The following is a 13,062-nucleotide window of genomic DNA, read 5'->3' as shown; positions in this document are numbered from 1 at the left end:
ATAGTCTGTAGCTTGTCTTTTGCCCTCCCTCTTTTGGGGGGACGCCTAGACTTGGGAAGACCCAAGGGAGGAAGGCAGGGAAGAGGAGAATGGGCACAGCCATCTACAGACCCTTGACAAAGAACATCCCCATGGGACACAGGAGGAAACTGAGGCACACACAGGTCCGGTGGTTTTCGGGTGTTACGCAGCCCTTCCAGCCTCTGTGCCCACGGCTTGATGTAACACTCCCAGGGAGAGCTGGGTTGGGCCGGTCCTAGAGCCGAGCCCGGGCAATGCCACAGCCTGGTCTCTGTGGAGGAAGCCTGCCCTCCCCTGCTCCAGCACTGCATCAGTGATCCTCAGCAGCACGGGCCCGGAGAAACCCCGCCTCCTTGTGACGTCATTGGGTGAGTCACTCCCTTCCAAGCCAGAAGATCCTCATTCCTGAGTGCCCGCCCTCAGCATCTCTCATTCTGAGACTGGGGTTGCTGTTGCTAGGCAGAAGAACCGGCCTGGCGTGCCCCGCGTTCTCTTCTCCTCGGTAGGATGTACGTAGTTACTCTGTCGAACACGCGTACCGCGCGCCGCGTCCATGCCGACGGTGCTCCGGGAAGACAGGCGGAGAGATGCACTGTTTTGCATGCGGGTCGTCTCCCTGACTGAGGCGAGTACGGTGGCTGGCTAGGCTCAGCTGGCAACGCGGTCCGAACGCGGGCGGCACCGAGCCCGGCGCCGGCCCTTTAAGGAGTCACGTGCCGCGTGATACTTCATCCCTCCCTGTTGCGCTCGCGCCTCTGCTCGGCCGCGGACACTGGGCGGAGCCCAGAGGCGGCCATGCTGTAACGCTCTGCCGCCCGGGACGCGGCGGTCCCGGCGGCTGATCGGGGCTGGGGATGATGGGGACCACGACTCTGCTCCCGGGTAAGAAGCTACCGGTGGGGCGGCCAGGCCGGGCCTGGGCGGGCGGGGAGGGGTGGTGCCGCGCCCTGGCCTTGGTCTATCGGTCTTGGCCTAGGCGGCCTGGGCTGATTCCCAGCCTGCAGGGATATGGCGACTGCTGGCTCTGGCCTGGCTGCTGCACAGGCCAGGGCTCCGGCTGCCCACGGACGCTTCCTCCCGCGGGCCTCGGGCCTGGCGGGGAGGGGTGTTGCCGTCATTTTCTGCTGAAAGTGACCCCCTGGAAGCTGCGCGGGCTCCTTACGCTTTTCGTCCCTCCAAACGGCTCCGCGGGGAGCCCTGAGGGAATACCACGGGCGACGTGGGCGACGGGACCCCGCAGAAACGCAGAGCCCCGCCTTGTTGTGGACTCGAGCTGCGTCACCAGCAGCAAGCGAGTTAAGGGGCAGCTCCACTTACTGAGAGTGGGCCCAAGGGTGGGAGAGGCCACTGGGACCTCTGTGTTTTTAGTCGTCGGTGCCCCTTTAAATGCCCAGCTCAGTTATGGCCTTTGTTTCTGCCTCCGTGACTCTGGCATGCAGGGCCTGTGACATGACTGTCTTGGTGCAGGGAAGGAGTGGCAGAATTCTCGGGCCTCTTTCCCTTGTGAGAACTCACCTAGCAGAAGAGAAGGAATGCCATTTGGAGCAATTTGCAGTCAGCCATACTAGACTTCAAAGCTAGTTTGCCTTGGTCTCAAATCCCACTCTTTTCTCTGGACAGTTTTATCTGTCCTCCCTCCTTTATGTCCACAATTGCCATATATGATTCCATAAGGTTGTAGGAGGGTTCGTTTCCCTGGTCCACTTATTACTTTTCTGAGAAATGTAAGCATATTTCATATGGTTTACTGTGGCACCATGACTGCCCTCATAACATACATTTCTGGGTCTTTTTGCCCTTCTTCATGTCCCTGTAAAGCCATGTCCATGGATGGGCACTGGTTTGATGGACAGAACACTGAGTTTGGAATCATGCATTCCATTATTAAATCCCTGGGGGATTTTGGTGTAGTGTCAACTTCTCCCATTTGGCCTCAGTTTTCTTTAACTGTAAAAGGAGTGGGGCTGATGAATTACAGGCTATAAATAGCTAGATGAGAGCATACCCCAGTTCTCTAACTGTAGCAGAAATGCTCCTTTCAAATGGCTAAGGGGCAGCTGTGTGGTGTAGTGGATAGCTGGCCTCAGACTAAACACTTGATACTTACTAGCTATGTGACCCTAGGCAAGTCATTTGCCCCCGATTGCCCCCCCAAAAAAAATTGCCAAAAGTACCTGTCGATGCTGAAGGATATATGGGAAAGAAGGCTCACTAATGCTCACAGGAGCTGTCAGTTGTCAGTTTGCCCAGTCTGGGAAGCTGTATATGGAATTAGGCAAGCCTGCTGGTCAACTGCTCATCCTCTCCACCCAGTGTTCCAAATAAGGTAAAAGATCAAAAAGAAAAAAGAGAACTTGCGAAGTGTCACAAAGCACATTCTTAACAGCAATTTTCAGTTGGTCACAAAGTATAATTTTTTTCTAAAATTCAACTTTATTAAATTTTTAGTTTAGGATTCTTTACCTCCTAACCTACCCTACATATTGAAAAAGTAAGGAAAAGCAAAACCTGTTATAAATATGTATAGTAGTGCTAAACAAATTCTGCGATTAGCCATGTCCGAAAAAAAGGAAATGTGCTTCATACTGTACTCTGAGTCCATCATTTTTCTTGCCAGAGTGACATAAGTGGTGCATCATGAGTTTTTTTTAGAATTGTGGTCAGTTATTGTGTTGATTTGAATTGCTATGTCTCTAAAAGTTCATTACCTATACAATATTTTTATTTTTGCAAAAATTATATTCCTGGTTCTCCTTACCTTTATCTGTATCATTTCATACAAGTCTTCCCAGGTTTCTCTCTCCTTCATCATTTCTTTCAATTCAGTAGTATTTCATCACTTTTATTTGCCATAATCCCTTCAACCACTATGCAATCGATGGGACTCCCCTCAATATTCAATTCTTTGCCACCACAAAAAGAGTTGGTATGAATATTTTCATACATAGTGGTCTCTTTCGTCATTCTTTGATCCATTCCTAGGTCAAATGATATACACAGTTTCAGTGCTTTTTAGCCAGATTTCCAAATTTCTTTCCAGAGTGGTTGATCTAATTCAAAAGTCCATCAAAAGTGAGTGTACCTGTTTTCCCACAACCCCCAGCATTTCTCATTTTCCTTCTCTGTCATCCTGGACAATCTAATGGGTATTAGGTGGTGCCTCAGAGTTCATTTCCTTTCCATTTCTCTGTGTATTAGTGATTTATAGCATTTTTTCATATAGATAATGATAGGTTGGATATTTTCCTCTCAAGACTTCTGGTTTTCTGGTACATTGACAGTTTCTCAATGGGAGCAAGACTTAGAAACTTGATTCATTTCCACGTATATTCTAGAAATGACAGCTTTATCAGAAATACCTGCTTTTGAATGAATTTTTTCTTACTTTTCCAAAAGAACCAGTACTGAATCCATTGCCTATATACAAAAAAAAAGTTGTAGTTTCATACAAAACGATGCTGTTGGGGTTGGAGATGCTGTGTCAGAGCCTAAATTAGGTGACCAATCAGGGTGAGCTTCCAACTTTCAGTCCCTAGTCCCCTGCTCTCTCCCCAAGAATCTTGCCTCCACACATTCACCTCTTTCCTAGTGAAAGGATATTCCACCGCTCACACTTCTCACATGCCTATACTTGCTTGGATCCTTCCAGGATGCAAAGGAGATAGGAAGAAGCTTCATCTCTGTGGGCACTTCCTGCACTGAATGAAGAGATGCTCGGTTAGCTTATCACACTCTTAGGAAGCCTTACAGAAGAACTCTCCATAAATAGGAGCTATTTATTCTCCTGAAGGCATTTAGAAGGAAACCATGAAGGAGAAGTGGGGCTCCACAGCTGCCTGGGGACCTCACAGGCCCTGCAGGGCAGAGGCTCTGCCAGGGAGTCTGGAATAGGAACTCCCATGTTTTTGTACTTCCTATACCACATGGCATTTGGTGCCTCCCTGCATCCATGGGAGGGCACTGCTCAGGTGGGCACTGTGAGGCTCAGAAAACTGAAGAGCCTTGGGCCAGCTCCAGTGTGGGGGAAGGCAGGTCTCCAAGCCGCTTCCTCCTCTTGCTCCCACCATTATTCATTGACTTCATGCTCACCCCTATAGGGGGGCTGTGGGCTGCATTTGTTTGAGAGAATTTCCTCTGACAAATAAGAGAAGACTGGGGTTCTGGCACACTATGGAAACATTGGGGAGTATCCTCTGTGGTGTCAGGAAATCACAGGGGAGCTCTGAGATCCTCACCATTGTGAAGCCTGACACTGACCTTGTGTGAAGTCCTTGCTGACTTAATGTTGACATTTCTTTACAGGCACTCCATTCACTGCCCAGTGTGGGCTTAGGAAGTCTTGGGAAGGCCAGCATCAGGAGACTGACGGTTGGTGATGTTCTCCAGGCCTGGAGACAGCTGGAGAGGCTTTGGAGAGGCCACATCTCTAGGCCAGGTTGGAGAAGAGCCCCCAGACTCAGCTGTCCTTCCTGCAGGACAAGCTGAGCCTTGATTATTTCCCTGCCTATGGCTGGCTCTTTGTCAACGAGGCAGACAGGGCCCCCTGGAAATTGGAGGGTGCCCAAGGCTCCTTGGTGGAGCCTGCTGTGGACTGGTCTGCAGCTGCCACCTTGACCTCTCAGCTGCAGCAGAAGTGGGGAGCCAGCCCTCACCATGTGGAACAGACCACCCTGAGGGAGCTGAGGCTGAACACCCCCCACTCTGCCCAGCTGCTGAGGAGAGGGAGCCAGCCCACCTTGATGGCACCCAGCAGTGACACAGAGACATCCCAGGACCAGGGAAACCCAGCTCCAGTCAGAAAAAACAGCCTCTGCAGCCAGTCATTACTGGGCAACCTCCAGGGTGGCATGGGTGGGTGTCTCTTGTCTGGAGAGCTGGAGGAGTAGCTGCTGGGGGAGACCCTGCCATCCTGGCCATCACCACCACTACAAGTGACATGCAGCACCCTGGAGCTGGGCATCTCCACTCCAAGCAAGGCCTTCCCTGTGACCTAGAACAAGCAGAGAAGAGGCCTGACTGCCCCCTCTACTGTGGAGCTCCAAAGTTCCCTGTGATTGGCTCCAGCTGGATTGACTCCACAGCCCAACTTGTGCTGACCTCGAGCCCCTCTTTAGCTTCTTCCTGGAACTCCTTCTGGTCATTTGCCTTCTCCCCAAGAGCAAGCTGATGTGGATTCACAATGGCTGGGCTTCAGATCCAGAAGGTCAGCTCCCTCCCTGCCTCTATGTAAGAGGCAGGAACACACAAAAGGCTGCCCCCCCTGAAGCTTCCCAGTGTTCCCTCCCCCTGTGGTGGGTGACTCCCAAGGTTTCCAGGCTCAGGCCTTCAGAGTGTCAGTGTCAGAGATGGCTCCTGTGGCAGTGACCCAGATGCCCCTGCCATCTGCCCTTCACTCCCTGTGTCTACAGAGGGAAAGGCCTCAGTTTGAAGGGGACATGACCACCAAAGGTCCCCAGGGCCTGCTGCTAATTGCACTTCTTTGTGGAAGATGCCTTTCTTATTAGGCCCAAAAGAAATGTCCTTGAGGAAGGGAAGGAAGAGGGCTCTGGCTGACATCTAGGTGGGACAGAGGCAGCAGCTAGTGAAGGCCTAGAAGTGAAACTTGGAGCATTGTCCTGGTGTTTGCCAGTTGCAAGATTTTGTTGCTTTGTGACTGGAGTCCAGCAAGCAGTAGTGGAATGGAATGGAATGGATGGCTTCCAGGGCGCTATCACCTAGACCCGAAGGAAAGAGCAAAGATGGGCGATAGAAAGGGGCTGGGGGAAGAGTTGTTGACAGTGACATGACCCTGAGCTGTATCCCCAGCAGCTGAAAGTCCAGCCACCTCCCCGTGTCTTCCTTTCCTTCCTTTATGTGTCTTATTCCAACCTGACAAAAGAGAAGTCACATAAAGCATCATGGTCCTCAAAACATCCATCAGCCTCTGGCCCATGGAGTCATGGCTCTTAGGGGAGCTTTAGGGGGGCTGCTTGCTCCTGAAAGAGGTGGATTATCCAGGATACAGAGGCAAAGCTAGCATGGATGGCAACAGACCTTCCAATCTGCTGTCCCAGACTGATATGGACTGCCTCCCAGAAGGGCTGCAGTATCCTTGTCCAGAGCATGCCCACGGGCTACTGGGTCGTGATGTTTAGAGCGTGTGGTCCTTGGTTCCTTTCCAAAGTGAAGAGTCTTTGGTTCTGCCGTTCCTGATGGTGTGTGGACAAGTGGTGTCTGCCTGCATCCCGAGGTGGGAGCTTGGAGGCCCAGCCTCTGGACACTGGATCTCCTGGATGACGGACTGACGCTGTATATATGAGTACCTTCTCTGTAATGATCTTGTTTGTTCATGCAGATCTGTGGTCGAATGCAGGGATTGTTTCTCCTTTTTTCCCCCAAACCTCAGAATATTCCCCAGCGGCTGGCATGTAGTAGCTGCTTTGTAAATGCTTATTTCTGTAGAGCAGCTGGCTGTCCCATTCTTGGTTCAGAGAGACCTGCCTCCAAATCCTGCCCCAGACATGCAGTAGCTGTGCGACCCTGGACAAGTCTCTTAGGCTTTCTCACCTCTGCTTGCTCATCTGTCAGATGGGCAGAAGGCTGGCCCTCCCTCACAGGGTCAAATGGCATACCATATGTATATTGCTTTGCACCTTAGGCTGCTGTATAAATGCTAGCTACCATTATCATCTTAACTGTCGCTGGACAGACATTCCCTCAGTTCTCTCCTGAGCCAGAGGAGCTCAGTAGACGCAGATACCTCAAAAGGGTTTTCTTCCTTTCCCTCTGTGAATCATGTAGATTGGTTCCAGATGGGTCCCCAGAGGTGGGAGACAGAAGGGGCAGTGGTCCCCTCTCCTACCTGGCCTTCCCTGGCCATGGCATCATGGCCTCTTCCCCCCGCTCCCATTTTTGTGTCTGACTTTCCTGGTCTTCTTCCACCCAGAATCCCCTGGTGCATCTGTCAAGGCCTGACAGTGAGTGGGACAGCTACCCTGGTCTCAGCAACAGGGGCTGGGGTCAGGGCAAGATTCTGTGTCAGGCAGGGTGGCCAGCAGCTTGATGACCAAGTGGGGACTGCTGTCCCTGGTCCAGTGATGGAGTGGTCCCATACCAGGGTTTTTGGTCTTGATGGTGTTCCCTTTGCCTCCTGCCCTGGACTGCAGGTCTGCCAGGAGGGTCTCTGGCACTTTTTTCTTCTCCTTCTTCTATATGTAAGGTTTCCTTTGAGTCTTCTCCTGACTGTATCGGCTCCCTCTCATTTAATACCATTCCACAAGGCTTTATTCAGGGCCTCCTCTGTGTCCAGTGCTGGAGATATAGAAAATAGTTTTAAAGCCTTCCCTTACCCCAAGGAGCTGGGAGGAGGTTTGTTCTCTTAATCTGCTCATTGCCCACGTGGGAGATTTTGAACAGGAAAAGACCTGAGAAGCAAGCTATATAATCTGACTCCTTTATTGTATACTTGTGGAAATTGAGGCCCCAAGTGGTTAGGCACTTTTCCCAAGGAGAAGCAGGTCAGGCAGTCTCTGAAACCTGTCCTTTGATTCCCAACACAGATTTTGTTCCCTGCAGTAGAATAGGTCTCCCTTGGGGAGGTTGAAGGTAAATGTTATGAGAACTTGGCCCTAGATGACTGGGACTTTCAGCAGCATTCCGTCCCTGCTGCAAGCACCCCAGAAGTCTCTGCTGACTGTCAGAGAAGGGGCAGGAGCTGTTCCTTTTCCATCCCAGACCTCTCTGGTATAGAGGTGTATCTGGGCAATCCAGCAGTACAGAAAAGTCCTCCTTGGGGGAAGGGCCATCACTGCTTCCCAAACCCTTTCCCTCTTCCTGTTGGCTTCCAATTTTATCCCTCTTTCACAACTACCATAGGGCCAAAGAGGGCCCTTCTCCCCCTCCTACTGGAGAGCTTGACCTAGAGACTATGGAACCTTGAGGTCCCTTGTTCTTCCAGAGTTGTGTGATGTTTGCCTTCTGACATAGAAGGGGGCTTGTGCAGAGCATGGGCTGGATGTTCTCAGCCTGTTTCCAGACCTTTGAGGGCCTGCTGCTAGAGAAGGGAGACTCATCTCTGAGGGGTGTGTGTTATAAATGGGGTACTTTCCATTAACCATGTATTTTCCTTTTGTGTACTGAGGTATATATGTGATCACCCAAAAGGAAGGGTTTACTGTTTCTCTGTGTCCCCACCATCTAGCAGCAAGTTTAAAGCTGGGAGGACTTAATCACTCTTTTAATCTCTTGTTAATTGTTTAAAGATTCCTTTTATTGTCTGCTGAAGCAAAAGCTCAGTAGAATTAGTCAGTACAAAAGGGCTATTTTCCTTCCCCACTGTGAATCCTTTAAAGTGGTTCCAGCTGGGTCCCCAGAGTTGGGTGGGAAAGGGGGCATTGTCCCTCTCCCACCTAGCCTCCATATGGCTACAAGGCCATCCCTACTGTGTGTGTGTGTGTGTGTGTGTGTGTGTGTGAGAGAGAGAGAAAAAGAGAGCAGTATGTTTGTGGCATCTCTGAGTGGTTATGGCTGCATGGGTGAATCTGAGGCATGTTTGTGTGGGTGTGGATGTGTGACGTGTTTGAGTGGCGTTGGGTGTGTATCCTTTCTTAATCCTAGGTTACTGAGTATCAAAGTCTCCAGCAATTGGTTGGGTTTATGGAGTGCAAAAGGTGTCAATGTTAGGACATGCCTGTGGATGGAGCTCTTGTCTTTTCCACAAGGTAACAGTGTTGCCTGGCCAGGAAAGCTTTATTGGGCAATGTGGTCCATGGCAATATGTCTCTATAAAGCTTGGCCCTTGGACCAGGAGTGGTTAGACAGGGCCCAGCCAAGGAGAAGTCGAAATGCCTGATGGGATGTTTTGCAAAATCACTTCCCCTTTAGCCTCCTCGTGTATTGTAACTCTCGAAATCCTGTTAATCCCGTGATTTTGTGCAGTGATTCTTGTGTGTCTCCACCTGTTTTCTGCCTTCAGAATAAAGGATTTGTTCTTGTGTCTATAGTCTGTAGCCTTGTCCTTTGCCCCACCCTTTTTTTGGGGGGACGCCTAGACTTGGGAAGCCCAAAAGAGTAAGGGGGGGGGGATGTGCATTGCCGTTAACAGGTCCTTGACAAAGAGCATCCCCATGGGACACGGGAGGAAAATGAGGCACACACAGGTTCGATGGCTCTCAGGTGTTACGCAGGCTTTCCAGCCTCTGTGCCCAGGGCTGGATGTGCCGGTCCTAGAGCCCATCCAGAGCAAAGTCGAAGCCTGGTCTCCGTGGATGAAACCTGCCCTTCCCTGCCCCAGCAAGGTGTCCGAGACCCAGAGCTGGACTAGCCTGGAGAAACCTCGCCGCCTCGTGACGTCACGTGGGCGGGGCATTCCCTCGTGAGCCACAAGATGCTCTGGCATCCCTGAGCCCCACCTCAGCGTATCTGGTGGGGTCCTCCCAGGCCTGTGGGGCAGTAGGGGGTGCTGTTGCTATGCCGAAGAACCGGCCCGGCATGCCTCGCGTGCCCTCCTCGGTAGGAAGTACATAGTTGCCGTCTCGATCATCCAGCCTGGGGCCTCTCGGGTAAGGTCGCAGTACCCTGCGCCGCGTCCATGGCGACGGTGCTTGGGGAGAACTGGGGGAGGGACGAAGAGCGGTGTGCGGGCACACTCCCTGATGGGGGTGAGGACGGCGGCCGGCGAGGCTCAGGCGGCTTCGGGGCCTTGTAGGCTGTTTGCGCTGAGCGAGGCGCGGGTCCTTTAAGGCGTCACGTGTCGCTCCGCGCCTGTCCTGGCCGCGCCGCCTCCCTGGTGGGCTCGAGCCGGGGTCCTGCAACGGAGGCGGGGCGGAGCCCGGAGGCGGCCGCTGGTGTGGCTTTTGGCCGCTCAGGACTCTGCGGTACCTGCGGCTGCCCCGGGCGGCGGCCGGCGAGCAGACAGGCGGGCGGGCGGCGGGGACCACCACTCTGCTCTCGGGTAAGGAAGTACGGCCTTCCGAGCTGGGGGGGGGGCCAGGCCTGGGGACGGGGCGGGGCCTGGCCTTGGCCTTGGCCTGGGCAGCCAGGCCGGTTCCCAGCTTGCAGTGATTCGACGCCCTCTGACAGCGGTGGGGCTGTGTAGCCTAAGGGCGAGCGACAGCGGGGGAAACTGAGGAGCACCCCCTGAGCTCTTTGCTGCTGCTGGGCCCCTGCCCGCAGCCCCGGCGCGCCCTTGAACTTCCCTGGGCGGTCGGACGGGCGTGCTGTTCCCTGGGCCCGAGGCCTGAGACGGGGGAGAGCGGTCCCTCCTGGCCGGAGGCCTTCGGGAAGCCTTCCTGGAGGTCGGGGCATTCGGCTGGCCTGGCTGCCCACGGCTGAAGCCTCCCGGACGCTTCCTCCCTTGGGCCACAGAACTCTGGGCTGAGGGTTAGGGGGCCGATGGTGGGGGGGGGGGGAGTTGTTGCTTTCACTTTAGCAAATGGCTTTCGATGCTTTACACCATTCCTCCCCCCAAGGCCAGGCAGCTGGTGTCCTTCCTTTTTTACGGAAAAGGAGAAGGAGGCTCCGGGACTCTTGGCTACTTGCCTTGGAGCTCAGAGCCCTGCCTGAGGTTAGGTTCCTCTGTCACACTTTCCTGGTAGGGTCTTTGCCCTATTGGTCATCTTTTATGCTCCCGTTGTCGTTTTTTCTTTATATAAGTAGTCATATCCGAAATTTTCTGGGGCTTCTCGGTCATATAATGTCTTATTCTGTATTTCAACAATAGTCTTTAAATTCCGAGTCCGCCCTGCCCCCTTTTCTGCTGCTGCCCACACTGTCACAAATTTCCCTGGTCTGCTTCTTATCATCATTGCTCCCATATGGTATGGCAGTTCTATAAGCCAGGTGGAAATCATACTTGCTTCCATTGGAAATAGGTGAAAACTGAGTCTTATCTTGGATAATTGTTTTCACAACTGGCTAATGGTAGCACAAGTGCCATTTTCAGGGCACGGAAGGGTGGCTTTTATGAAGTTAATGACTGAAGTCAGAGAGTGCAATGGATAAGCCAAGCTGAACTCCCAAGTAATACATTTTAACAAGAAATGCTTCTTTAGCACCCACTGTATATGCAAAGCACTCTGCTGGGGATCCGCAGGGAAAAATAGAGAAATAGTTCTTGTTCTCAAGTAGTTACCCTTCTACTGGGGAGAAATTGGTATGCAGCTAAGTTACTATAAAAGTTAGAAGTAGTTTCATGGCATGTTGAGAAGGGAAGAAGGCAGATGATAGCCCAGTTGATAAAAGTGTTGGGACTAGAGTCAGGAAGACCTGAGTTCAGATGTATCCTCAGGTACTTATTAGTAGAGTGACCCTGGCAAGTCACTTAACTTGTTTTCCTCAATTTCCTCACCTGTAAAATGTGGGTGATAATAGCACCTACCTCCCAGCTTTGTGAGATAATATTGCTAAAGCTTAGCACATCGCCTGGTCACGTAGTAGTAACTATAGAAATGCTTACTCCCTTTCCTCTCCCAATCTTATATCATGTGCCTCGGGACAGGCTTTGTCTAAGAAGTGGAGTTTGGGCCATTGCTGGGAAACATATATGCAAAAGATATAGTAGCCTGTTTGTAGATATTCAAAAAGATATTGGAGAACAATATCCATTTGTCTAACATGGGCACTTTCTGATCCATCTTGTTTTCCTATTTGTCATAACTGTTGCCACTAATATTTTCTCTCAGTTCAGTAAAACCTATGGGGATTTGCAACTGGTGGGCTTCCATATCTGCCTTTGGGACATGTTTGTCATCTTCTAAAAGTAACATCCTTGCAGCTGTGATGGCACTTTAGTATTTTCATCCTTCCAAATTGGGTCATTGATGAAGAGTCTGTAGAAATAACAGATGCATCATAGGACAACTTGACTCTAGTTATGTTTCTAAGAAGAAAGTTAAAGGCTTGTCTTGTTCTTAACTCAACCTGGGTCATCTTCAGAAAGGTACTGAATACAGTGATACGATTTACTGAAGATGGGATGCAGTATATTCTTCATCATTGACTCCACCTCTAATAGCAAACTAAATTTTCTCTGGTTTGGATCTTGCCACTGTGTTTCTATCTGCGTGAGTTCTTCCGTGGTCTGACCTGACTATCATAATACAGATGATTAAAATAAAGAGGAAGTTGCAAAATTATCACTCCTTTTCCTTTCAATAAAATTAGCTAGAAGGAAACAAAAGAGAAGGAATGGAATTTGAAGCAATACTAAACCTACTGTTCTAAAATTTAAAATAATTTTACTTTGATCTTTTGGACTTGGAAATGCCCACAAGCACCTCCTATCACCTGCCCTATCTTATTATCCTTAATTTTTCAAGAGCCTCTGGGGCCTCTATGGAAGTGTTCATTGAAACATATTTAGCCCTTGTTAGTAAATTAAATCAAACATATATTTGGAATGTTCTCACCAGAATTTTTTCCTTCTGATTTTTGTACCATATTAATTTGCTATTCTTTGTTCTGCATTAGTGTGAATTAGTCTGATTCTTTTGTTCAACATTTTTAAAAATGTCTACGAGTTCAGTGATCTTTGGACTGTTTCTAAGCCAAGGTTTTTTGACCGCAGGTATTGATTCTCAATACTGTTTTTGTTTTTGTCCTTAATTCATGATGCTGTTTTGTAAAGGCAGAATCATCTACCTTGGGCTAATTTTAAAGATCCATATCTTTTCATCAAAAACTTGATTTTTTTTTCTGCCACAGGTTTTATTAGTTTGGGGGTGGTTTGGTGGAGGGTTTCCGTCCATATGTCTTCTGCTTTTACCTAGACCAGTACTGTCCAGGTTTCTGTTGCTGAAACTCATGCCTATTCAATCATTTCAGCTCTGGGAAGGAAGAGAAATGGGAGTGAGAACGTTGAGCCTTTCCTGGCAGTTCTTGATAGTTCTGGTTTTGATCCTGCAAATCTTGTCCGCGTTGGATTTTGACCCATACAGAGTCCTCAGGGTCAGCCGCACTGCCAGCCAGGCTGATATTAAAAAGGCTTATAAGAAGCTCGCCCGGGAATGGTAGGTGGAACAAATCACAAATAGTTTAATGTGAGCATAGCACTTTGAGAAGGGC

General features: G+C 50.4%; 1 protein-coding gene and 1 long non-coding RNA gene across 2 annotated transcripts in view; both read left to right on the top strand.

The window, feature by feature from the left end:
- Positions 1-399: 399 nt before the first annotated feature.
- Positions 400-6,368, top strand: LOC144454223 (uncharacterized). Its single transcript, XR_013482550.1, has 2 exons — positions 400-903; positions 4,324-6,368. It is a non-coding gene; the product is annotated as an uncharacterized LOC144454223 (long non-coding RNA).
- A 3,365-nt stretch (positions 6,369-9,733) lies between these two features.
- Positions 9,734-13,062, top strand: part of DNAJC16 (DnaJ heat shock protein family (Hsp40) member C16) — a 34,857-nt gene continuing 31,528 nt past the window's right edge. Inside the window, 2 exon segments of the mRNA XM_020973264.2 lie at positions 9,734-9,952; positions 12,823-13,007. Coding sequence (XP_020828923.1) covers positions 12,841-13,007 — 167 coding nt within the window. The 5' untranslated portion in view covers positions 9,734-9,952; positions 12,823-12,840.

Source organism: Phascolarctos cinereus, unplaced genomic scaffold (assembly GCF_003287225.1).
Source record: "Phascolarctos cinereus isolate Bilbo 61053 unplaced genomic scaffold, phaCin_HiC Scaffold_726;HRSCAF=1367, whole genome shotgun sequence".
Lineage (NCBI taxonomy): Eukaryota > Metazoa > Chordata > Mammalia > Diprotodontia > Phascolarctidae > Phascolarctos > Phascolarctos cinereus.
This window is presented reverse-complemented; position numbering and strand designations above follow the sequence as displayed.